Raw genomic sequence first — 26,595 nt, forward strand, 5'->3', positions numbered from 1 at the left:
CTCTAGGTCGAGACAAATTGCGCGGGGGACGCAGTGGGCTTGGGGCCTCTTGGAGCTGCAGATCTGGAATCGGGGAGTTGACTGCGAAATCAGGTAACGGATGACCTGAAGGACTCTCCGCTTTTCCCTAATTTCCCCTGCCCCGAGTCCGAGGGACCTCGTGCTTCTTTGAAGGGGGACAAGCTTCCCCCCAAAGCCTCGGTCAAGGATCCCGGGTTGGGGGGAACGCACCCACAAAGGCTGGGACCCAATCCCGCTCTCCCGGGCCTGGCCTGTGCGGGGCAGAGCTCCCAAACTGACCGCCGTTTGGGAGGGGACGCTGCACCCTTCTTTCGCCGCGCGGGTCCCGGGTCTACGCGGACCGCTTTGCTCTGGCCCTTTAAGAGCCCGCCCCCTTCCCCGTCACCCCGCCCCGCGGCCCGGGGAGGGGGTGCGGGAGAACCTCGGCGGGGATTGGCGCAGCGCGCGCCCCCTCCCCGGCCCCCGCGCGGTGGGAACCGGCAGCCCCGTCTAGCGCTGACGTCAGACCGTCTGCCTGCCTCCGACCGCGGTCTCGGAGCGAAACCCGATCTCCTTGGACTTGAATGAGGAGGAGGAGGCGGCGGCGGCGGAGGCGCTCGGCTGGGGGAAGCTAGCAGCAGAGGCTCAGCCCCGCCGGCAGCGCGCGCGCCCCGGCTGCCAGCCCATTTCCCGGACGCCACCCGCGGGCACTGCGGACGCCCCCGGGGCTGCGGAGGGGCAGCCGGGGGGGCGCAGAGGAGCGCGGCCCCGAGCACTCAGTCCCGCTGCGCCCCGGTAACTTGGCAGCGCCCGGAGCCCGGCGAGCCGGGGCGCGCCTTCCCCGCCGCGCGCCTCCTGCATGCGGGGCCCGAGCGCCGGGCGCCGGCCGGAGCCCCCCCCGGCCGCCCCCGAGCCCCCTGCGCCCCGCGCCGCGCCGCCGCGCCGTCCATGCACCGCTTGATGGGGGTCAACAGCACCGCCGCCGCCGCCGCCGCCGCCGGGCAGCCCAATGTCTCCTGCACGTGCAACTGCAAACGCTCTTTGTTCCAGAGCATGGAGATCAGTGAGTGACCCCGCGCCCCCCTCCCCGGAGGCCCCGTCAGGTTCGGACCCCGAATCGAGATGCAGATGCGGGCGGGGGCCCGGGCCGTGCGCGCCCCCTCGGGCTGTGCGCCCTGCGCCCCGGCTGCGCCCGCCGCGCCCCGGGCGCGCCCTCCCGGCTCGCGGCAGCTGGCGGCCGGCCCGGCTTTGTCCCGCGGCGCTGAGAGCCTGGCACGGCCCCCGCTGCCCGCGCCCCGCCCGCCGGGACTCGGACCCGGGGCCGAGCGGCGCAGAGGGCGGCAGGGCGCAGTGCGCGGGAGGGCTGGGGCGGGTGGATCCGTGAAGTTTCCATTTTATTTCCCTAAGGGGCAGTCGCAACGGAGCAATTAGGCCGGCTCTTTATCAACTTTGGCTTGGGGGCGGGGGGGGGGAGTCGGGCGTGTGAGACACTGTCTGGCCTGCGCGGTGTCTGGAGCTCCGGGTGTGTGTCTGGAGTGTGCGTGGCGCTGTGGGTCTCGGTCTATGTGAGTGGGTTTCCGTGCCGTCCGTGGAGTGTGCTGTGACTGTGTGTCTCTGTCTGGGTCTCGGCTTCCCTCTCTGTGTCTGGCTGCCCCAGAAGTGTGTGCCCGAGCCTTCTTGGTCTCTGGGTCCCTCGGTGTCCGGGTCTGGGTACCTCTTTTGAGTGTGTGCGTCTCTCTGAGGGTCTGGGGACCATTTGTGTCCAGGTTTCTGAGTCCAGGGCTCAGCGCTGGCGAGACGTGGATCCTGAGTGTGTGTCATTGTGTGAGTGTCTGTGTCCCCGACGCACCTATAAATAGCCTCTGTCTGGACAGCTTGGCTCAGTCTGGCTGGGACGGTGGTTACAAATGAGTCAAAGTTTGGGGCTGTCTGTATTTGGGACTGCCTTGCTCCGAAAGGGGGAGGTAGACTTAGGGTGGGGAGGGGAGTGTTTGAAGCTTGGTGTTGACTCGCCCTGCACTCGGAGAAGTTGAGCGGGGAATAAGCCTGGAGTCCCAACATCCGTAGCCCACCTAGGTGGGCTTTGGTCTAGGTGATGAATTGACTGCCACCCCCCAGGGGACTGCCTTCTAGCCTATGCCCCCTTCGTCCGCCCATCCTTTTGGGGACCTCTTGCCTCTCTGAGCTTCACATTCCCAGTCTTTGCTCCCAGTCACCCCAGGCGGGGGTGGCACACAGCCCTTCCCCGCAAGGGCCAGCCTTCCAGCTGGGACCAGGAGTCCAGAGGCAGCCGCCACCAAGGCGAGGGCAGTCACTGGGTGACTCATAAGCCAGTTTCCGCAGGCGGCTGCCACAGTTTTCGGCCCCTGAGCCTGTACAGTGAAGCGCAAGAGGTAAAAATAACCCGTGACCGGCCAGGCTGGGGCAGGCTGGCTGGCTTTGGTGGTGGGTCCTTCCATCTGCCGGTTCCCCCCCCCCCCCCCCCCCACCTTCCCCGCCCTCCAGTCCAGGAATTGAAAGCCTTGCTCCCCCCCACCCCACCCCTCCCAGCTGCCCCGCGCCAGGCCAGTGAGATGCCAGGAGAACCTGCCCAGAGCCAGCGTTTGCAGAATTGAGTTGCACTATACCAGATTGCTTCCAAAGGCCCTTTGTGAACTCAGGAGGCTAATGAAATGCACGAGGATATTATTAAAATATGTTTGCACACGTTTGGAGAACCTCGTCCCTCAGTGGTGCCTTATTTCTCCCCCTCCTGTAAAGCTGCCTTAGGGAGCTCCCCCTGCCCCACCAGAGGTCGGCATTGGCAGCCAGAACTTATCCATTATGAGGGCTGGGCACAGTCAGACATTCCATTCTTCTTCCTTTGTGTTCAGGACTTTTTAGAAAATTCATTTTTATTTCTGTGCCTTCTTGGGCTAACTAGCCCTGACGGTATCTTGGCTGACATGGAAGGGCTGTTAAGTCTGTTGCCTGTTGTGCCTTCTGCTCGTCGGCATCCGAGAGGGACCCTTGAGGTTAGCGCCTGGAGCCCAGGCCTGCTCCAGCTGGCCCCGAGGTGGCCCATTAGTCACCATGTTCCGTGTATTTTTTACACACGGCCCCTGCTTCCTGGAAGAAAGCCCAGGGCAGGGAGGGAAGCGGTCTGTAAGGCACAGGTATAATATAACAGTTTGTTGCAAGTGCTAATCAGGTTTCCCGGAAATGGTCTGATGAGGAAGCCTTTAAGGCCTGGAGTTTCTTTATACAAAAAGGAGGAAGGAAGGATGAAAGGAAGGAAAGAAATGGACAGTGGCCACTGTGCATTTCCCGTGGTCTCAGTTGGGGGTTCAAGTAGGTCAGAGTTGGATTTGGAGGTGGGCTGAAGGGCAGTGTCCAGGTGGCTCCGCTTCTAGAGAAGAAGAGATGGCCCTTAAGTCCTCTGAGCCTCAGCTCTCTCATCGGAAAAAGGACACCGTGATGGTTGAAAAAAAAAAAAACAAACTCTACCATCTTTCATGATGAGACCTCTCCGCTCCAAAGTCTGGCTTGAATAGTGCTGGGCCCTGGTGTGGACTTCAGTGGCACCAGATTTCACACTCAGGGTTCATACCCTCAATTCAGAGATGCAGGGAAGTGACAATGAGAAAAACTTTGCCCAGGCCCGCAGTCAATGCTTAGACGTAGGTACTCGTGGAATGCACACTCCATCTTGAATATGGAATGGGGGCCCCAGAGTAGCAGCCCACCCACCTTCACCTTGCGGGCTGGAGATCAGCAGCATCTCCTTTGCCTCTGGGAGACTGGGAACTGGGTGGGCTCTGAGGATCATCTTGACTTTGACAAGACACTGCCCAGACTCTCCAGGGGCCCACATCTTTTCTGAGCCTCAAGGAGGGCTGCAGTCTGATGGGAATTCACTGTTCCCAGAACACACCCCTTGAAAAAATACACCCGTTTTGTAAAGGAGCCAGGGGTCTTGGAATCAGACACAGTCAGCTCGAGTGACAGCCCACTAGAGGTGATCGCTGAGGAGTCAGATGCACTGACTTTTGAGGAAAGTATTCCTCCTGGCACACGTTTGCATTTTTCTTGGCATTCTTTGACCTTTTTTTAGTTCTTCTGTGTCTGTTAGAAATCACCCCCTTTCTCCTCCAGCTTCTGCTTGAGACTTTTGGGGGCAGACAGGTGCTCACTCTGCTTTCTGGACAGGCTGAATTGTGGGGCCAGACAATAACCAGCTGTTGGTTCTGGTGGCAGTATTTCAGGAGGATCCTGGGAGGTGCCCCTGCCCTGGCTGTGCCCTACACCTCTGCAGCAGTGTCTAATGTGGGAGCTTTTATTTTTTAAACACTGGCATCATGAGCCTCTGATTCCTCTTCTCTGACCTTTCCTCCGATCCCGAAAATCTTCTTGGGCACTAGAGACTCAGAAACTCATAGGACAACCCAGTTTTCTGGCAGTTTGTGTGGCACGTGTGCTGTGCATGTGTAACACTTGAATCCCGGGGAATGTTAACCCGGGCTCTAGGATGCCTGGGCCAGACAGTTCCTTGCTGGGACGAAAGGGATGGTTGTCTTGGGTGTTGGCGTGTCACCCAGCATCCTAGCCTATACCCTCTAGAGATCAGGAATAGGATTGTCCTCCCCCCACCAAGTTGTAACAACCAAGAATGTCTCCAGACTTTGGCAGGTGCCCTCTGAGAGGCACATTATCCCTGGCTGACGATCACTGTTTTAATCAGTTACTGGCTTTTCCAAGGGGACTGGGTTGGGGAGGAGGGCAGAGATGATCATCAATTTCCTTCCGAAACCAGTCCCCATGAAGCCCAAGTTGGCATTTGCCCCTCATCCACGTAGCCTTTATTGAGGGCTTGTTGTGTGCCACACGGGGAAGATTGGGGCTCCTTCTTGATGAAATTTCCGGTTTTCACCTTGAATTTGCTTTTACCACCAGGAAAGACGCAGGCAGCCGTGAAAACAGATATTTCAGGTTTCAGGTTAAACTATTGATTCAACACCAGCTTTTATACCCATGGGTCCTCTCAGTTGGGACTTTTAACCCACATGTTTTCTGTCTGGGTTTTAGGCTGAGGTGCTGTAAGAGGCTGAATTTTGACTGGATCTCAGGTCAGGCCCTGGGCCGTGGCTTCCCAGGAGGCCTGGGTCAAGCCAGCTACGTTGCCCAGGGTGACCTGAGGTCAGGGGTGAGCTTAGTGTTTGTCAAAACACAGAATAACTAGTGGCTTTTGTGCACACATGCTTACACAGGCACACACGTGCATGTGCACACACACCCCTCGGCATGCAAACACACACACACACATATGGGTTCACATAGTCAGCTGCTACCCCTTTCTGCCTTTCCTGCCAGCTTCTCTTGGGGTTGGGAATGGTTACAGCTTCTTCTGGGCATGTGAGAAAAATAAAAAGGAAAAAAGTGCACACACACTTCCTCCCCGATGAGTTGTGCAAATATATGCACTCTCCCTTCAAAAGAGAAGGGAGACGGAACTGTGGGTGAGGCTGCAGGGGAGAGGAGGCTGGCAGCAGGGAGTGGGGGGGCACTTCTTATGTTTGGGACTGCAAGATGTGAAAGATCCATGTGCACCGCAGTAATCCCAGAGCAACCAGCTCAGGTGTGCCTAGGTACCCGCCTTCATGTACCTGCCCCACCTCATCTAGCCCAGGGCCAGGGTTTTTAAATGCTTATGGCTCCGGCAATTGTCAAATCATAGGAAAATGTTGGAGAGGAGGGTGCTGGTGGTGGACCCCCACCAGGAGGGCCCGCGTGGCATTGTCTCCTCCCGTGTTATCACCCAGAGAGAAGTTGGCAGGCAGCTGGGCACCTGGGATCCTGAACAAAGAGGAGCTCTGACAGGTTGAGTGTTGCAGGCTGTATTCCTGCCGGCCTTGGGCTCTTGTGTGGCGCATGTGCTGAGTAGCAGATCAAGGCTGAGGACCCATTCTGTGCTTTTTAAAAGGTGTTGTATGCACGTGTGCCTGTGTGTGCATGTGAGGCACCCTTGGTTGGGGTAGGGCTGGGTGCTGTGTGTGCTGCATGCCCCTTCGTCTTTGTGTGCCTGTGGAGCAGAAAGGATGTACCTGCTGCTTGGAGGCTTCCCGAGGCCCGAAGAGGACGGCTCAGGGTGACAAACTTGTTCTCGGGGCAGGGGAGGGGGAGCTGCAGAGAACCAAGGACAGAAGTGCCGCCGAAAGGGACATGGACCCCGTGAGGCCAGATCTCCCAGTTTCAGGGGACTGAGCTAGATTTTGTTGTGAAACTCCTGGATTTTAAGTACAAGCAATTCCTTGTTTTCTCACCTGCTCGCAGACCCTTTCCAGCCAGAGGACTGCAGTGGGTTCAGAGCCAGAGGGATGGAAGCTCCGCCCCCGTATCAGCATGCTGGCTATGTCCCTTGTCCCTCGGCCCATCTGTCAGGCTAGGTGACAACAGCTCCCATGTGCTGGGGTGTTGTGAGAATTCTCGAGGAGTCTGGCCTGCTGTTTGCATCCTGTGTTCCTGGGGGTCGGCAGTGACAGTGGTGGACTTGGCCCAATGACCTACTCGTCCTGTCCCCAGCGGTCACACTCTGGCCCTTCACCTGTTGAGAAGACCTTCAGAAGAGGGTTTCCCCACTCTGAGCCTGGGGTGCCAGAATTGGCTGGGAATGTTGGAATGAACAGGCTCTCGCGGGACCATGACCTTGAGAGTGGAGGTGACTGAATATTTGTGTGTGTCATAGTCCCTGGCTGGCAAACCCCCAGCACATCCGCCCTTGGTCTAGAAGCTCCAGACATCTCTTAGGGTCCCCTGCTGGGTTCGTGGAGCCCACAGCCCACTTTGGAGGCAGAAGCTGGCCTCTGGGGCTGTGTGAGGCCCTGAAGTCAGCACCACCCTGACCTCAAATACCCACTGGATCCATTCTTTAAGATGGGAGCTCACAGCCCAGAGACTCAAAATGATGTGAGGCTCTTGTTTTGAAAATTCATTTCCACTTTTAGCAAGTGACTGTACGGGGGCCGGGGGGTGTCCATCATAAAGATACTCCAATCTTCTTTTCGGGGCGGGGGGGCAGATCCTCACGTCTCAGCCTCTGAGCCACCTGTGTCTGAAGTCGCGTCAACTTCTCTTTCTTTTGGGTGACAGCACGAAACCAAACCCTGACACCGTGGGATCTCGCCAGGGCCTCCTCAGGCACCCGTGAGGTGTCTGTCGGCAAGCTGGGAATTGGCCTGGAGTGGCTGGCCAACAGGAGCTGGGGCTTCAGCACCCCGGGAGAGGCTGAGAAAGGTTTGGGGCATCCCCAGACTTTCCCAGAGCCACAGAGCAGCTTCTGTCTTCTGTTTCCAGGGTGACTGATGGATTTTTGTTTCCACTCCCTTTCCTAGCTGGATATGGAGAGCTTATTATGTGCCAGGCACTAGTGACGCATTTTTCTCCATCTTCAAAACAACTCTGTGAGAGCTGTTGCTGTCACCAATTTGCAGATGCAAATAGTGGGGATCAGAGAGGGTAAGACACTTGCTCCAAGTCACACAGCCAGGAACTGATGTTTTGCTGGGATTCACATCTCAGTTCCCTGTCCCTGGAGCCCATGCTCCCGTGATTTCTTCCCCATGACACCACACCAACTCCCATTCATTAGGGAGAAGCACCAACAAATCTCAGGGCACATAGTTGTGTCCTTTTCACTCTTAACAGTGCCCTGGCTGACTGTTCATTGGAAAGGTCTGCATGAAACACGTGTCTTGCATCAAGCTGTCGCTGTCTCCAGCTCCTTCCCCCACCTCCAAACTACCACCATCCGATCTGGTGTCAGGGGCTTGGAAAGTCACCCAGGACTGTCCCTGGAGGGGCCATATCTACTTTTCCAGGATTTCCAGGTCGTCCGGGGTCTGGGCATGCCAGCCTTCTGGCCAGGGTGAAATGATGAGTATCTAGACTTTACAGGGGACCTGCGTGGAGCAGGGCATCCCAGACTAGTCATTCCTGTTTGGGCTCCGTGGATCTCTCCTTCCAGACCTGTCCGTATTGTTGAATGTTGTGTAATGAGTTGTGTCATCTCTCTCTCTTCTGGCTACCAAGTGCCAAGAGGTTGGAGATAGTATCGGTTTTGTTCATTATATCCTGAACAGGTTGGTACTTTGTGTATGAGGGTGGATGGAAGGGAGTGGGGCCGGACAGGCAGACTCCTAAAAGATTCCAGGCAGGACAGGATGTGGTCAGGATGTTGACCTGCAAGACCATCCTCTTGGGGTTCCATCCTGGGCCTCCACTTGCCCCTCTGCAGAACAGAAGGCAGGTTAACACCCACTTCAGAAATTGTCAAGACAGTCGCCCAGCAATCAAAAGTACCTCTGGCACAAAATGCCGTTTTGAATACTAGAGAGATTTCCACTGTTTGGGGCAGGAAGCTGTGCCCCCTCCCATCCTCCTCCCACCATCTCTCCTGAAGACCTCAGAGCCGCACGTGGGGGCAGGTGCAGAAGCCTACGCAGACACGCCCCTGCCCAGGGAGGTTGGGGGTCTCCCGGTGTCACTTTAGTGCTACTAGGCTTCCCAGGTGGTGCAGTGGTAAAGAATCCTCCTGCCAGTGCAGGAGACTCAAGTTCAATCCTTGGGTCAGGAAGATCCCCTGGAGAAGGAAATGGCAACCCACTCCAGTATTCTTGCCTGGGAGAATCCCATGAACAGAGGAGCCTGGCGGGCTACAGTTCATGGGGTCACAAAAGAATTGGACACGACTGAGCACACACGCAAGAGCTTAGAAGTGACAAAGGCACATCACCAGGACCTGCCCCACATCCCCAGAAGGAGGATTTCCAGGGCAACTCTTTTCTGCACACACTTGCTTCAGACTTGGGGTGTTTTTCGGTTGCCCTTTCCGTTTGGCGTTGGCTCCAACGTGACTGTGAGACCCGTAGATTGGAAGGGGGGAGGCAGCTACTGTGAGGTTCCAGGTAGTGACTGGATCTTCCTAATTTTCCCGCAGAGTCTGATAATGTATTTGTTTTTCATTGGGGTAGGGGTGGAAGGAAGAAGGGATAAGTCTCCATCTTATTGTCGGAGCCTCTGCAGTACACTTGCTCCGATGTTGAAAGCATCGGGAAATGTGGAGTCTGATCTTCTCTTCTTTCCCTTCAGATGTATTTATGGAAAGAAAAAGTGAAAGTGTTTGTCACTCGGTTGTGTCTGACTCTTTTGTGACCCCATGCACTGTAGCCCACCATGCTCCTCTGTCCATGGGATTCTCCAGGCAAGAATGCTGAAGTAGGTTACCATTCCCTTCTCCAGGATGTCTTCCTGACCCAGGGATCAAATCTGGGTCTCCTGCACTGCAGGCAGATTTTTTACCATCTAAGCCGCTAGGGAAGCCCTCAGATATATTCATAATACATAGTACATAGTCAATGTACTGTTGTATCAGTGGGCTTGGGAAACGGCTCTCCTGGCAGAAAAGAGAGCTTTACTTATTTGGTAATGAGTGTAAAATCTGAGTGACTCTGACCTCCACAATCCAGCTCTTAATGTCCCACTGTCCACCGTCCTCTAGAAACACCTCCTGGTGCTCCACGCGTGGCAGCAGTGCTCGGCTCCCCAGGGCTGGACAGGTACAACTGAACCATGAAGCAGCCATGTGGATTTGAGGCACCAGCCTCCCTTCGATGTTTGGAGAAGTGGTCCCGTATCTTTTGTCCCTGATACGGACTTTGGTGGTGATGGGGGCTGGCAGCAGTGCCACATTCTACTTGGGATGGATACCACTTCTGCATGATATTGGCACAGAGTAGATGTTCAATAAATAGTGAAACAGTGGGGTGAAAGAGTAGATTATGGTGTTCCTTCATTTGCCCCAGGGCCACTGGGAGCCCACAGTGAGGTTCTGTAAACTCCTGGCCCTTGACCTGCCTGCCAACCTTGACCATACAGATGGGGGAACACGTGCAGGTCACGTCAGGCTTTAGGAACAGGAGAGTCTCTGTTGGTCCTTAAGGTCTACAGGAGCTGGTGTTTCCATTCCTGGCTTTGCAGGTGGGGACCGAAGTGACACATTCAGCCATGAATCTGTTTGGGTGTCTGTGGTTAAGGATACAGAAATACATGCTTTAATATATAAAACCATGTTTATGCATGTTTGCTCAGTTGCTTCAGTTGTTTCCGATGCTTTTTGGCCCTGTGGACAGTAGCCATCCAGGCTCCTCTGTCCGTGGGATTCTCCAGGCAAGAATACTGGAGTTGGTTGCCATGCCCTCCTCCAGGGAATTTTCCTGATCCAGGGATCGAACCCACATCTCCTATGTCTCTCTCATTGTAGGCGGATTCTTTACCAATGAGCCACCAGGGAAGCCCATAAAACCATGTATCATTGGATATAAGAAATACACATACATATATTTATAGGATAAAACATGCAGAAAATTTTAAGATGGGTGCATTCCACCCAAGACTAGGAGACATCTCTGAGGTCCCTCTACTCAAGGCCGTGGGGGGACCTCCCCACCTCTCCCTGCAGGTGTGCTCAGGACTGAACCTGAGGCTTTCCTTGGCTTTGCCCTGGGCTCCCTCGGAGACGAAATCAGGCCTCTCAGGCTCTGTCCTCGGAAGCAATAGAAGTGGTCGCTGAGTCTGTTTTCCTGCACATGTGCGGCAAAGAAACTGTCCTTTCTCTAAAGAGGTTTTCTCAGCCCCACTCATCTTGGGTACCTGGTTGCCAACTGCTCATCCAGAGTGGATTTTGCAGGATGACCCCGCTGCCCCCTTACCTGCATTGCCCGAGATGGTCCAGGCAGCTGCTGGTAAGACGGGCTGCCGCCCAAGAGTATCAGCCAGGGGTGAGCTCAGGTTTATTCTCACTCATGGGACTTTGCCCACCAGAGTCAGGCATTGCTGAGGGGGATGCTTTCTGCTGTGCTCAAGCTGCCCCATAAGGTTCAGGTGCCTGGCCCACAAGCATCAAGTCACGGGTTCAATCCCTGGGTCAGGAAGGTCCCCTGGAGAAGGAAATGGCCACCCACTCCAGTATTCTTGCCTGGAGAATCCCATGGACAGAGGAGCATGGCAGGGAGCCACAGTCCATGGGGTCGAAAAAAAGTCAGACACGACTTAGCAACTAAAGTACAACAATAATAAAAGCTGCCCCATAAGGTTCAGATGCCTGGTCAATAAGCATTAACCCAAGCCCTTGTGGGGTGATCGGTCCCAGAGGCTACACGTCCACTGGGGAAGCTCAGAATTTGCATGTGGCCACCACAAGCTGTTTCTGAATCAACCCAAATTTTATACCAGGTAGAGTAGCTGATATTCCTCCAGTGGATGTCAGTTGAGAAGTGACAGAAGAGTTGGGTGACTGTAGGTCATGTGTTTCAAAACCCTGACCAGGGAAAGGAGAATCTGTATGGTCTGTTGTGGCTGCTACACTTAGATAAATGAAATAAACGTTAATACCAAGACATTTGGTAAGACTCAGTGCATACGTGCTTACTTCCAGACATCGATCATGTGGCTATACATTTTAAGATCTTAAACAACTGTCCAAAAGAAAGTAGAAAGTGAAGCGGGGGCAGGGAGGCTCCTTTCAGCCTGGGGAGCCCTGCAGGAATTTGGTGACTGCCAGGGCCCCCGTTTTGCAGATTCCCAAGTCTGAGAATTCAGGTTGGTCATAGGTCTAATTGCCTTCCTGAAAACAGTTTAGTCGGTAATAATTCTGTAAACCTATGAATCAACTTTGCGCAAACACCCTGAGTAATTTCTTTGTTCTTTTCTTTCTCCTTTGTAATTGGTGTCTGTAAAAGCCAAAGGTTTGGTCCTGGGGAAGGCATGATTCATTTATTGGTGTCTGTGCTGCCCCGTTATCGTGCAGTCATTTCAGAATGCCGTCGCGGTGAGCCCAGGGTGATTCATAAGGGGCTGAACTGAGCAGCCGACGGGGGTCACGGCCATAGGGAAACGATTTTTCCTAATCTGTTTATGGTATGGGAGAGGGAGGTGGCTGTATTGAGGTGATGGGGAGGGTGTCAATTACATTGGTGAGTATAACCGATTAAATAACACCGGCCAGCCCTTTGAGCATCCCTACATTTGCCACTGTTGATGGTCCTTGATGGACCACAGCTAAATGCACTCTTATCTCGGGTATATCTCTCCCACATTTATGGATGCCGATCTCTGAGCAGGCTGACACATAAGGACACCCCCACCAAGCCTTGAGCAGGGTTTCAACCCAAAAGCCGCAAAGGCAGAGAATGTTGCCTTTTTACACTTGATCTTAGCCAAAAGGCAGAGAAGCGATTGAATGTTGCCTTTTTAAAAAGTCTCTGCACTGGGTCCACCATGGAACAGTTTAAATATCCAGGCTTAAGGGGCTTCCTAGGTGGCTCAAGTGGTAAAGAATCTGCCTGCCAACGTAAGAGAGGCAAGCTCGATCCCTGGGTCAGGAAGAGCCCCTGGAGAAGGAAATGGTAACCCACTCCAGTATTCTTGCCTGGAGAATCCCATGGACAGAGGAGCCTGACAGGCTACAGTCCATGGGGTCGCAAAGAGTCAGACACGACTTAGTGACTGAATACACACAATACACATGCAAGGGCCAGGGGCCACTCCTATCCCCCCTCCATTTCTCTAACGAGGATAGTTATTAGATGTTTGCAGTTGTCAAGACTTTGCATTAACCTTTAGTATGTGGAGACTTACACGTGGAGCTGCTATTGTGTCTAGTTTTATTAGTTACTTTTGGCCCTAAATAAAAATGTCACTGTCCTCCCATCCGGAGTGTGATTAGAGTCACCTGCTATGTGGCCTAGAGGTACAATTATGATTCCAACCTCCAATCGTCCACATAAATCTAGGCCCTGCCTGCTAGTGCATAATCCAGAAGTTGGTGTGTTGAGATAAGGAATATTCCTTCCTGCGGCCCTTTCTCCCGATGTCCTCTTGTCCAGTTTATTTTGTCTGTGTGACTTGTTCCATTGTTTCCTGTCCTCTGCATCAGCTCAGGTATCTGTGGATTCCCAGCTCCTCTATGTCTTTAACATAGTTAGAAGAGAATCCAGCTGGTACTTCGTGAGCTGCTTTGTGACTTTCACAGTGTGGATCAAGAATGAGTACATGGCATTTGAGCCAGCACTCCCCTTGTTGCCCGTGACAGACATTGCTAATCTATCCCAGCATGGGGGAGCAGCAAGGGCTGCGGAAATCCTGGAAGAGGTGGAATCACTCCTGCACGCAGCCACCGATACTCCCCGTCTGCTCGGCGTGTTACACGGAGGCCCTTGGGCTGCTGACAAGGGTTGCTGCCTTTGGGTTCCTGACAAGTCAGGAACCGTCCCTACTGTCAGATCTAAGGCTGTGCCGCCACCTCGATGTGACCCAAATCCCAGCTTCAGCTGTCAGGCCTGGGTTCCTCACAGTTCTCTGGACTTGTTCCTGGTGAGATCTGGAATAAGACCCCTACCCATGATACTCTCACCCCCCCAGACAGTACTTCAGTTGTCTTTCTTTACAGTTGGGGTCACCAACTCAAACATCACAGAAACCTCTGTTTTCACCTTGAGTGTGCGTTGTGGAGTTCCTTTACACTCTAGTGAGAATGAGCTCTGGATCCTTCTCTGGAATAGACTCAGGAGATGGGGATGGGATTCAGAAAAAAGAGCAGGAGAGGAGAGAAGCTAGGCAGTCAGTATCTGGGGACTGAGCCCCCAGTGACTTGGTTTGTTTTATTTTCTTGGCGATCGCCTTAGTGGCTTTTCGAACCCCAGCTAGTCCTGCTGATGGTATCGGATGCTCACTGAGCATCGTGCACGCCCTTGTGGCAGCCTTGTTGGCATGGAGGAGGCGGAGCCGGGGCACTTGCCAGGATGTGGAGATCGCCAGCCAGGAGCAGAGCAGGGCTTGATCTTGGGCCGCGGGGCTCCAGAGTGTCTCCCCCCCAGCTTTATAACCACCTGTCACCCGTGTGCTGGTGTGGCCGACTCCAGGCCTCCTGCCTTTGCCCTCCGGCTTTTGCAGCTGGCCTGGCGTCCTGTTCCTCCCTCCTCCACACACTCTCCTTCTTGGAATGGTCATGGGCAGCCATCCCGGGGCTTGGGGCCAGCGGGAGCAGGGCTCTATCCTGGGTCAGATTGCCGCTGACAGGAGAAAGGGGTCATGATGACCTGTGGGGTGCTGGGCCCTTGGCAGAAGGGTGAGAAGAGGGTCCGGAGACCATTCCCACCAAGGACCCTCTCCAGTCCCCTTCTCAACCCTGCTCTTCTCCATTCTGCTGACTGTGGAAGCCACAGCCACAGTGCCTCTGCAACCCTGACCCTCAGACGCACCCCAGGGTGGGAGCAGGGCTTCTTAAAACTCCCCAGGGAATTCCAGGGTGCAGCTAGGGTTAAACCCCACTGGGCTGGCCCCTACTCGGCAGTGCTTACAGATAGAGGAACTGAGATACAGTTGAGGAAGTACCGGAAACCTGGGCATGAAACCCTTCTGTGGCTGATGGGAGCACTGCCACTAATAATGTCATCACCGTGAGGACAGCGGGCTGGCGGGACTCCATGCGAGCCAGGCTGGAGCAACGCTTGCAAGCTGCACCGTGAGTCGGGCAGACGGGCCCATGGGGCCCGGGCCTTGCCTTCCAGCACCCGTCTGGCGTTCCGGGCCAGGTGCTTGAACAGCCAAGCAACACCTGAGGCCTCTGCCCGCCATGTTGCAGGGGGGTGGTCTGGGGCCTGGTGGCAGGAGTGGTAGCCAGGGCCTGTATGTTACTGTCTATTGGGTAACGGTGGGGCGCCTGGTTTTGCCAGGATGAGGACGAGCACCCAGTGTCCTGGCTTCCTCTTCTGCTCCCTGTGGCTGCCAGACACGGCCTGAAACCTGGCCTTTGACTGGATCTGCCCCCTCCTTTTACCTCCTGCATTCTTGGTTTACCTCTGTGTGGCTTTCTGCTTCACTGGGGGTGGCACCTTGCTTCTTGAAGGGGCATCACACAGAGGCGGGAACAGGGCACTGGTGGGCTTGTAGCCGAACGCAGAATATTCCAGACATAAGGTTTTCCCATCACTGAAGCCCCCCCACCCCCGATGAGCCCTGCTCATAACCTCTGTCCCCTACCGTCTCTCCCCATCTCCTCCCTTCTTAATTTTGTTCCTGTAAAACAGGCTTAATTGAAACCCAGGGTTCTTGTGAGAAGGAAGACACTGCAAAGGCCCAGTCAGATCTCACCAGCTGCCCCTTCTCTTCTCTTCAGTTGTTAAACTTCCTCTTGAAATCTGTGTTTTCCGCTGCTGTGATGTGTTTATTGAGGTATAATTTATAGACACAAAGTGCACAGACGTTAAGTGTACACGGTGATGAGTTTGGGCAAGTGTCTATGTCTCTGACAACCATCCAGGTCGAGAGGAAGGTCCTTCCGGCTCCCCACAAGCCCCTCTGCCCCTTGCCCCTCTGCACCTGCCCCCCGAGGCAGTCACTGCAGATTCCATCACCAGAGATTAAATGTTCCGAGTGGAAAGCTTTGCATAAATGGAGTCCCACCGTATGTTCTTTTTGTTTGCTTTCTTTTAGTCAGCCTCCTGACTTTGAGATCCGTCCGTGTTGTGTGTCTCGGTTGTGGTTCCTCTTTATTTCTGAGCAGCTCTCCATTGTATGGATGAACCATGGGCTGCCGTTCACACAGGGGAAAGCCTCGTCAAAGGGGCACATGAACCCAAAGGAATGACTGTTTAACGGTGGAATTCCAGGAGCCTTCATGGGGAAGAGGTTTAATAACCTGAATCTGAGCCCCGTAAACAGGCATCGAGGACCTGGGCGTCTGTCCGGCTCCAGCATGGGGGGCTCAGGATGGTGGCAGGGGCATTGGAAACTTAGCGGGCCATACTTCTGCTGCTGCCTGGCACGACTGCACCAGCCGCAGAGGCCAGTACTCCAGCCTGCCTCACCTGGCCCGCATTCCTCTGCAAGGAATGAGGATGTGGGTGACCCCAGACAGGTGTGAATCATGTCTGGGGAGGTGGTTACTCAGAGGCAGAGAGCACTGAGGCTGAGTTCCTGCTGGCTGACGCCGACAGACAGTTCGGACCTTGGGTTGGAGCTGTGTGTCCTGGGGGTTGGGCATGCCTCATTGGAGAGTGTGGAGCTGGCAGAAGGGGTCCTTGACACTTGGACTCAAGTGTTGCCTGAAGAAGGAAAGGACCCTCGCAGAGTGGCTTTAGAGACAGAATGCCAGTTTAGAATCACAGCTCTGTCACTCCCCAGGCCTCAGTTCTTCATCTGTAAAATGGGGATGCTAGTAAGTGTGCTGACTCTCTGGGCTGCATGGGACAACACACAGCTCACTTGCAGGTATTTACTGAATGCCAGGCACCATGCTACATGCAGCTTTGCAGGAGCTGCTGTTACTAGACGTGTTTTTCAGATGGGCAGACAGACCAAGGCTCAGAGGACAGGAGTCACTTGCCCAAGGGCACACGAGGATAATTGGCTGAGTTAGATCTGGGACCCCTTGACACCACTTGAGTCATAACCTCCTGACCTTGTAAGTTCAGAGAAGTTGACAGACCCCAAACCGACTGGCAGCCCGTGAGAAAACCTTAGATGGCATGTGGACAGGCATTTTAGATTTAATAGTTATGTTCTTAGGTTAAAAGATGTTGAATGTAAATTAGGAAGGATGGGACAAGCAAAGTGCATCATTGATTTCATGAGTGTTGCTTAAAACAAGGCTACGTAGTCAAAGGGATTGAATATTTACTTTTTTTAAGTATCAAGAAATTTAAATTCCTGTAACAGGGTATTTGGAAATGGCAAAGCTCAGGAAGGCTGGTTGAAGTGATGTTTAAGGTGCACTTACCAAGGAGTCCTCGGGGGTCTTTAATAAGCAATTATAGGCTCACAGCACTTTGCTCTTTGCCCCTCTAGGGTCAGCCGGCCGTTTAAAGGTCGGGGTCAACTCAGTTCTAATGAGATCAAGGTCTCAGGGTCATGTCAGAGGTGGGAAGCCAAGGGGATAGTTCATGGGCAGGGAGTTACGGATGCAGGGGGACGCCCCCGTCCTTCCCCTAGACACACAGCTCCAAGCAGCTTCCTGCAGGTGACAGGCTCTGGCTTTATGCTCAGGAAGGTGGGGAGAAGCCAACCCATTGCCCTGGCATCCGTGACCTGCTCCGCACAGCTGTGTATCCTCCAATCTCTGTATGTGTTGGAATCAAGAGTTCTGTGTTCTTTCTTTGTAAAAGAAAAAAAAAATCTCCGTAGTTTAATTGCCCTCCAGTGCTTGGAATGATGTGATATTTTGCAGAATAGACCTGATTTATTGTGTAGGCGCCTAATGCACTTTTTTGGCTTTGGGGAGAGGCAGGCATAAGGGAATTACAGAGTCCCATGGGTCCCAGCTCCATCCTAGGTCTCACAGTGGGGCATGGGCTCCTGACCGGCTATCTGCTGCACTGCCCCCACCATCCCCTGATTATGTCTGGGATACGCCCCTGCATTGGGGGAAGTCCTGCCACCTGTCTGACTTGGGGGTTGGCAGAGCTGTGTTTATTTCGACTATTTTCAAAACAGTCAAAGCATGTGACAGACGGTGGAGGGAGCTGTTTGAAGACCCCTTCTGAGGCTGGCATTGAGCGTCTCGGCGGGTGTCACAGCTCCCTGGTGGGCCCCACTGGAGAGGCTGGTCTGATGGGGATAACTGGGCTTCCTTCCAAAGAGCCTCAGACTCGGACCTTCCTGCCCCTGCACCCCCAGTCTCAGATCCCAGGCCTGGGGCCAGCCCGAAAGATCTGAGAGGAAAGGGCAAAGAGGCCGCTCTTTCAACCCACTGGCCTTACTTGTGGGAGCACACAGCCTCGGCTCCCCTGCCCTCTGCTCATCCGGGCCTGCCGCCTCCCTGACTACCTGTCTAGGAATTTTTATTGCAGCCCACAGAGGCATTGCAGCTCAGCTGGAATGTGGAAGATCCTGGGCGTGTGGCAGGAGTCAGACCCATGGGTCCTGGCCCCTGGGTGGGAATGCAGGCTCAGCAGCCCCTGGCCTGCTCACCGGTGAGCTGGGCCAACGCAGTTCCACTGCCCGGGGGCCCATCTGGCCTTTGCACCCCTGGTCCCACCTCCTTGATTCTGGGTAGATTTTGGTCTGACCACTTCTCCCGAGACCTTAACCCAAGCCAGGGGCTGAATCAGGAGCTGATTGTGATCAGGTGTGAAAGCCAGGAAACTAGTCCTAAGAGTAAGAGCTCTTAGGCAGCCGCACTGTGTCTCAGAGAACAAGGGCCAGGACTCTGCCTGTAATGTGGAGTCTTCCCGGCGCCCCCGGCAGGACTGTGATCACTAGGTCCCTTGTATAGACACGCACACGCTGAGGCTGGGAGGGCGCTGCCTGAGGGCTCATGGCTGGTGAGCGGTGGGCCGGGCCCTGCACCCCAGCAGTCTGGCTCCCACACTTATCTGTGTGGGCTACAGGCTTGGCCAGGGAGTGGTTATGGTCCTTGTGGATCTGATCAGCCTTGCCATTCAGCGCCAGGAGGGACCAGCCTGGCCAGCCCAGGGTGGCCTGGGGTCGCAGAGCTCTGCCCTTTCTCTCGACTCTGAAGAGTGTCCAGGTGAGGTGGCAGTGGACAGAGGGGCCCCAAACTCCAGGCTGACTGGTTGCAGCTTCCATGGGTCACCCCATCAGTGGGTTTCAAGCCAGCAGTGCCAGCCGGCGTGGGAGAGCCGTCCTGCCTCTTCTCCATCTGGCAACCTCGGCCCTCGAGGAATTCTTCTGCGACTAGGAGTGGCCGTGTCCATCCCTTGCCGGCCTCAGGCCACATGGACACCCAGCTTCCCTGAAGGAGCAGAAGAGGGGGGGCTTCTGGGGGAGGGGCCAGGCCCTTGCTCCTGGCTGCCCTGTGGGTATCAGCCCCGCCCTGTGGTTCCAGGGGCACATCTGATGTGCATTGAAGGGGAGCAGCCTTCAGAGTCCTTGTTGAGGCCAGGCCTGGCGTGTGGGGACTGAGCAGGCAGCGGACCCAGATCCAAGGAGAAGAAATCCAGGCTCCGACCTCTGAAGCTTAGGAGACTGTCCTTGGGGCAGCTGCCTCTGCTCTCTGAGCTTCTGTTTCCTCCTCTGCAAAATGGGGGTGGTGAGAGCCACCCACGTTATGGGGTCATAGTGAGGACTGCGGGAGAGACGACTACTCAACTGAGTGGCGGGTGCCTCGTAGATGCTCCACCAGTGCAGCCTCTCCTATGGTTAAGACGTGGCCAGTATTGAGGGAGAACTGGCTTTGGGAATCCTAGGACCTGCCCATGAGAAGGGAGGAAAGAGTGGCGTGGGAGCCCTTGGCTCCAGTGGGGAAAGTTAGACAAGGCTTTGAGGCATGCGTAGGAGTTCTACCCAGGGAAAGTTTTCTCCTGTGAGGTTAAAGGTACCAGCCCCTCCCAGGCACATTCAGGGTTCTCTTCACCCCGTTGTCCACAGGAAGTAGAGGCACAGTGGGGGTAGCATTAGAACTGAGGTTGTGGGTACCAGCGAGGTGGTCTGAGCCACCTGTTGTAGGTGTATCATGGACGAGACCTAGACCGGGAGTTGTGGACCTAGCCTCAGCCTGCTTTCTAGCCTCAGGCCAGTGTCTTCCCTGCTCAGGGAGGATGAGGGTGCTGGCATCTACCAGTCTCCACTCTGACCCGTTTCATTTTCCACCGCAGAGGAGTGCTTTCTTTGGGGGAAAGTTCCCTTTTCCCTCCCCCCAGGGGCCAGGAGAAGAGTTCTGAGGAATGGGAGCTGCTGCCTAACAGGGGGCCCCCCTGCAGACCCTGCCCGTGGGCCTGCTTCCTTGGGCTCCCCGGGCACCTCCTTCACCCTTGTCTCATCCTTCCCAAGAGACCCTGGTGACCCAGCCCTGCAGCACGGCAGGGGACCTTGACTCCCGTGAATCTGCCCCTCCCCCTTCAGAGCCTGCCCCAGGCCCGTGCCCACCCCCCCACTCAAAGCCCTTCTGTGGATGCAGGAAAGGAGCCCTCAGCCCATCCTAACTAACGGGTGTGCTGGAAGGCTGGGGTGGATGTGTCATCTATTATTTTGTGCTCATGTAGGAACCTCACTAATGGGTAGTTTGCCTCAGTATTTCATTTGTGAATTCAACACATTTACTGATTACATTTACTTCCCACGTGGCTCAGCTGGTAAGGAAACTGCCTGCTAAGGCAGGAGACCTGGGTTCGATCTCTGGTTCCGGAAGATCCCCTGGAGAGGGGAACAGCTACCCACTCCAGTATGCTTGCCTGAAAAATCCCATGGACAGAGGAGCCTGGCGGGCTACGGTCTGTGGAGTCGCAAAGAGTCGGATGTGACTGAGCACGCACAGGGGACCACACTGAGCACCTACTGTGTGTTGGGCCTAATGCTCTGGAAGGTCACAGCCACGAGAAAGGCAGCCCCACTTGAGTGGAGCAGACAAGAAGTAAGGAAACCAGTGAACATGAAACAGCTTTCCCCAAGTCCCACAGGAAGAGATGGGAGAGGCGGGCCTGGAGGCCAGGGCTGGCTTTCTCTGTTTCCTCTGCTTGTAAAGGTTCCATCAACCTTGTAAACGGGGATGTCCCGTGGGACCAGTGCAACCCGTTTTATCAGATGCATGGGTTCTTAACTCAGACGTGGAACTGAAAAAGAGAAACTTCTAGACTTGCCCACTGGGGTGCTGATCTGGAAACTGGGGGTGTGCCAGGAGTCAGCATTTTTATGTTTTCTTGTAGGAGATACAGGTTCGAGACCCCACAGTCCTGGATTCTGATGAGCAGGATCCCCAGCAATGCCGGCGTCCAGGGCCCCCTCCCACCCAGGGGTTGTGGTGGGTCAGAACTGGCCTTGAAGCCCTTGTGCCCTCACCAAGCGTTTCCTAGGACAGAGGCCCAGCAGAGGAGTCACCGGCTAGCCCGTGTGCTTGCTTTTCAGGCTTCTGCCTTTTCCATGAAGACCTCTTGGAATGCCCATAGCAATGTGTACCCACCCTAAAGAGATAATGATAATTTCACAGTGAACATAGCCTGATTGTTCTGATAGAAAAAAGTGATACATGCTCCTTATTTAAGAAAAATTCAAAGAATTTGATAAATGACAGAGACAAACGTCTGAACGCTCACAGCCCCATCACATGGAGATTAGTTCGTTCCACAGGCCTGTCTCCAGGCACCTGCAATGCAGGCTGATAAAGGGGGGATAGCAGTGGTTGGAGAGATGGGTGCAGGGCTCCCACCACGCCCCAGCAGTTTTGGGGAGGGGGAGGGAGACATCCCCTCCGGGTGGCCTGTGCCCTGTCTCCTCCGTGAGACGTGGGGTCTGAGGCTGGCCTGGGGACTTCCTGCTCATCCTGGCTGCTTGGGTAGCAGCCTGTGCCTTTACGTCTCAAACGAGCTGATGCCCATTGGAGAGGCCGGGCCAGTGCCCAGAACGAAGCAGGTGTCTGCTGGACCTCGGCTGCTGTGGGGGGTGGTTGTGCAGTCTCTCACCTCCAGCCCTCCCTCACATTGGCCAAGCAGTGCTGCTTCTGTATCCATTTGATAGATCAATGCTCCTGAGTCAGACTTCCATTAAATCAAAGGTCTTCCTGGTAAAACATAGTCTGAGAAACCACAGATCTTACTCTAGCCTCTTTTTACAAAGGTGTCCTAGAGGCCCAGAGAGGGTGAGTAGGAAGGTGGAGTCACACAGCCAGCGTTTGCTGCCCAGATGTCCAAGAACACATCCCCTCTGCTACTCGAAGCAAGGTCTTCCAGATGCATGAAGACACTCCTCACCTCCAGGGTCCCTGCCCGGGACTCCCCAGCCTGGCCACCTCAGCCCAGAACACACTTGAAGCTTCTAAGCTGGTCATGATAAACAGCTGACTTATTTTATCTGCGTGCGTGTACATGTTCAGTCACTTTGGTCATGTCTGACTCTGCAACCCTATAGGCAGTAGCCCACCGGGCTCCTCTGTCCATGGGATTTTCCAGGTGAGAATACTGCAGTGGGTGCCATGCCTTCCTCCAGAGGATCTTCCTGACCCAGGGATTGAACTTGTGCCTGCTTGTGTCTCCTGCATTGGCAGGCGGATTCTTTACCCACTGAACCACCTGGGAAGCCTCTGACATTTCTGTACACGCCTGCATTCAGGCGCTGCTCCTAGGGCTTCCTGTGAGTGAATTAGTTTTTAGCGACGGGCCGAGGGATTCCCTGCATTTCATTTGGAGATGGCACGTCCAACTTGGCAGCCACCCAAGCCGGATCCTTGAGGCTGGGCTCTGGTCACATCCCTGTCCCCCAGGAGGGCAGGCAGTGCCTGGGACCCCAGAGATGTTGGGCCCTCACACACCCCTCCCGGCCACTGCTGTGCCCCGACCTTTCCACCGGGGAGGCCAGGGCTCCATCCTGGTTATACAATGCCCTCTTCTCACGTTCAGACTGGCGGTCTAGACGCTCACGCTCCCTTTTGTTCTGGAGGGTCAGGGGTTGGAGAGAGGCCCCAGAGAGAGGGACTTGGGCCGAGGCAGGAAGAGATCTTCCCCCAGAGAAGAAAGGAGAGGGGAAGGGTGAAGGGACACCCGTTTCAAAGGAGGCAGCCCATTGTCTCCCCTCCTCGGCCAGTGACCAGCCTCCCAGCAAAACACGCACTGATTTGTAATGCTGGAGGCCGCTCCCAGCGGAGACGCGCCGTGAAACCCAATGGAGCTACGCCCACTTGGGCCTGTGTGCCCGGAGCTGCCCAGTAGACACCATCTAAATAAAACCCCACAGCCCGTGCCAGGAGATCTGGGCCAGGCTGCCAGCCGGATCCCAAGGGTAGCGCTTGGCCCGGCCCGAGCCCAAGAAACCCCGTGGGAAGAGACACGGCTGTACCACATCCCCCAGCCTCCAGCCTCTGTCCACCCCGTATTTTCCCCATGTCTGGGTGCTTCATCCGGGGTGGGGTAGACCAAAATGTCCCTAAGATGCCTTGTCTGTGACCGTTGGTGACAGGAAGCTCAGGGCGCCTCTGCCTGGGAGCTGGCGCTAACCAAGGCGAGAGACAGTTGGAAGCTCTAATTCTAGGCCTGGTTCTTAACTAGTGAGGTCTGTAGGCACTAAGAGCCTCAGCTGCCTCATCTGTAAATTGGGACAGACATGAGCTAACCCACACTCCCTGAGTGGCATCCCTCTTGACGTTGGTAATTGTGACATTGTTCGTCTTGGGATAGAGCCCCCCACCCCCCCTGGTGAATTCAAGACCAGGAGACAACCTGAGCAGAGGCCATGGCACTCAGGAAGAGAAGCATCTTAGGCTGCAGGATGGCATCGGGAGGTGGGGGCAGCTGGGGAAGCGGGGCTGGGTTGGGGCTGATGTGCCCAGGATGAGAATCAGCCCAGTGGGGCTGGGCCCTGCCAAGGACTTGTGATGCAGCCAGTCGCTTGCTCTGAATGACCCCTCCCAGCTCTGCTGTGCTGGGGAGAAGCTACTAGAATTGGGGTGCCTTATGGTACCCATCACCCATTAAGGCCACAGTACCTGTTGGTGCAGCCTTGGGGAAGTAGAAGCAAGATTTCATCCCAGGGATGAAGAGTTCCCGCAGAGGTCAGAGAAACTGTGCGTTGCCTTTGGGACCTTCAAAGCCATCAGGATGGCTGGAGCTGAGGGGTGAAGCGGGGGCTCTTAGAGCTCAGAGGATGGGGCCTGATCTCACCAGGTTTCAGGGGAGTTTAGAGTTGATGCTGGGGTACTGGGGAGCCCTGCAAGGGTTTAGAGCTGGAGGGGGAGGGGTAACAGGGTCCAGGGGACACCCATCTCCAGCTGCAGCATGGAGAATGGGCTTGAGACAGGGCAGAGGTGGTCCTGCCATGTTCCAGAGTACCAGGGATGGCAGTTGGACCTGGTGTAAGGGGAGGGAGGGCAGGGTCAAGGTTATGGTGAAGGCCCTGGACCACCAGCTTGACCTCAAGGTGGTCACAGCTGAGAGCAAGACAGGGACAGAGGACCTGGGATGGTCAGGGTCAGAGGCCGTGGTGAGGGGAACTGGGCTTTCGTCCCTTGGACACTTTCCTCCACTCATGGGAAGACCTGCTCCCACTTCTCAGGAGGCATCTGGGAGGCCCTGAGGGTCTGAGATGTATCTGGGAAAGCGGAACAGGATGGAGAGGCAGGCAGAACAGGAGCCTGTGTGGGCGAAGGTGCAGAGAGATGTGTCTGGGTGTTTGTGATAATCTCTGGGGTCAGTCCATCAGTGGTCCTCCCAGCTTCCCTAGACCTTGTCCTTCAGGACTTCTCCTAGTTACTCCCCATATTTTATCGTTTCCTTTCAAAGACTCCCCACGTCTATGTTTGGAGAAAAGTTTGCAGAAAAAATGCTTCACTTAACTTCCTGGGACTCTGGGGACAGGAATCTCCCCGAGGCCTGAGCTGGGCTGGTGGGGGGCGGTGGCCGGGGTGGGGGGGGGGGTAGTGCAGTCATTGATTAGTAATGTCTGCTGTGGTTGCTGGATGAGACTGGCAGCAGGTGTGTGTAGGAGGAACTCACAAGTGCAGGAAGCATCTGGGTTCTCTCTAGTCCTGGATAGGTCACCAGGCCAAGTCGCATCGCCAGTAGCCTTGGAGTCCAGCTGTTAGCAGTGCTGACCAAGCGCTGGCCCTGCCCCAGGCACAGGAGACCATGGGCTCCCATTTCCCATTGCTCCAGTTGAACCCTTGACCAGAGAGAGCACTGTTCTAAACCCCAGCGTTGTATCCCCCACAGCAGTGGGTGTCTTCCAGAACCTTCACATCCGTGTGTCTGGGTGAAACCAGGGGTTCTGCCCACAGACGGCGGAGCCCGTGGGCTGTTCGCTGTGGGAGGAGCAGAGATTAGAAGCAGCCTCTTAAAAGCAGTTATTAAAGATGAGTCTGGAAACCAAAAACAGAACAGGGGGAAGTTCTTGTCATGAGTCCTCTGACATGTAGCCCACAGTCAACCCCCCCTTTATTTGAGTGGATTAGGATCCCTGTAAGGGCCAGCAGGGGAGGCCACTGAGGCTTTTTGTCATCCATACACTGTCCTCCCCAGTGGATGGTGTAGACTCTGGGACCCCAAATCCTGGTGGTATTCTGATTGTTCCCACTTCCTCCCCCTCTCTGCCTATGAGCAAGGCTGTACCCACTTCCCAGGTGAGGGCAGCAAGACCCAGACCGGGGAGTGGGCCTGCAGGGTGTGGGGCTGGTAGCAGGGGCATTTAGTACTCAGAATGACCCTTTGGGTCAGGTGGCCAGGACCCCCTTTCAGAGGTGGGGAGACTGAGGCTCAGAGAGACCAGAACCCCAGCACCCTGGCAGAGAAGGCAGTGAAGGTTGATGGAAAGAATGACTCTTTGTTGGGCACCCAGCGGGTGCCAGGCCTTCCTCTAGAAGTTGGCAAATCTGAATGGAAGAGACGAGAGACCCCATGTCAGGGACCCCCCCACCCCCCACCCCACATCTGGCCCCCCAGGTCCTGCCCACACCCTGGGCAGGGGCCCAAGACCTCAGGTGCGGTGTCTCCTCCCTCTGACGCGGCCTGGCCGAGTAGACACGTCTCCTGGTTTCTGGTCGTGTTTGGAGTACCCTCTGTGCCAGGCACGCGCCCCTGTGGCTAGCCTACTCCCATCCCGTCTCAGCATGGGAAGGGAGGACGTTTTGCCTTTGCCTGTTTCCTGCCGACTCTGCGGCGGGGCAGGGGCGCACCTGCACAGCGCAGTCAGAAGTACTCCAGCTCCCCCCTCCCCCTTCTCAGTGCCCCCCAGAGGCGGGTGGAGACAGGTTCTCATCCCACCGCCCCGGCCCCCCAGCCCCGCCCCCGGCATTTCCCCCGTTACCCTTTCTGCCACCCCTTCAAGCGCACAGAATCTGCCCAGCCTGGGTGTTAGACACATTTCAGCAGACGGCTCCTTCAAACAAGAAGATCGAGAATCGTTTGCCAGTGGGCCGCGGACAGTCAAACAGTCCTCTTTTCTGCGCAACCTGGAGGACGGCCCAATCAGACAGGATGCGTTTTCTATTTCTCCTGGGGCAGCCTGACCCCGCTCCCCGCCCCGTCCACCCGCAGACCCCGAACCAGACCGTTAACTTAGCATTTCCATTGAAGTCCATCTGACAAATGGTTTCGACGGAGAAAGCAACACTGCATCTTTAAATGGCGACTTTGTCAGCGCGTCTCTGGGCGCCGTAAAAAGTCCTTTGTTATCTGTGTCTAGACAGCACGCCAGCGGGATATTTGGTCTGCGTGAGGGAGAGAGATCTGACAAGGTTGAATTCATTTACCGGCTTATTTAAAGCAGAATTTCAAAACACTTGCTCATAAACTGTTTTCGACCCAGACTCCCCCCCCCCCCCCACTCGCCCTGGCCTCCCCCTCGCCCACGCTGGCTTTTCTTGTTTTTATAATTTTTCGCCTGTTTGGGCAGTGAGCGGGCTGCAGTCGGGTGCCCTGGAGAGGAGGAGGCGAGGGGTGACTGGGGCTTGCAGCTTTTTTCTTTCTTTAATTGTCCTCTTTATGACCGTCTAGACGCCCTGCAGATGTGCACTCCCGGGGGGAATGGCTTTTCCCTCTGGTTACGGGACGCTGAGTAGGAAGGTTGTAGACGCCACCCCCTCCCACCATCTGACCGCCCTTCTCCCCCCTACCCCCTCCACCCCCC

At 55.4% G+C, this 26,595-nt stretch overlaps 1 protein-coding gene across 2 annotated transcripts in view; it reads left to right on the forward strand.

Annotated features, from left to right (window-relative positions):
• The first annotated feature begins 507 nt into the window (after positions 1-507).
• PMEPA1 (prostate transmembrane protein, androgen induced 1) overlaps positions 508-26,595 on the forward strand; it is a 57,349-nt gene continuing 31,261 nt past the window's right edge. Inside the window, exon 1 of one of the 2 annotated variants that reach the window (XM_043480471.1) lies at positions 508-1,103. In XM_043480471.1, the coding sequence (XP_043336406.1) occupies positions 1,010-1,103 (94 nt within the window). In that variant the 5' untranslated portion in view covers positions 508-1,009. The remainder of the gene's footprint in view (positions 1,104-26,595) is intronic. The other variant, XM_043480470.1, reaches the window with a different exon arrangement.

This window comes from Cervus canadensis, chromosome 10, assembly GCF_019320065.1.
Source record: "Cervus canadensis isolate Bull #8, Minnesota chromosome 10, ASM1932006v1, whole genome shotgun sequence".
NCBI classification, from domain to species: domain Eukaryota; kingdom Metazoa; phylum Chordata; class Mammalia; order Artiodactyla; family Cervidae; genus Cervus; species Cervus canadensis.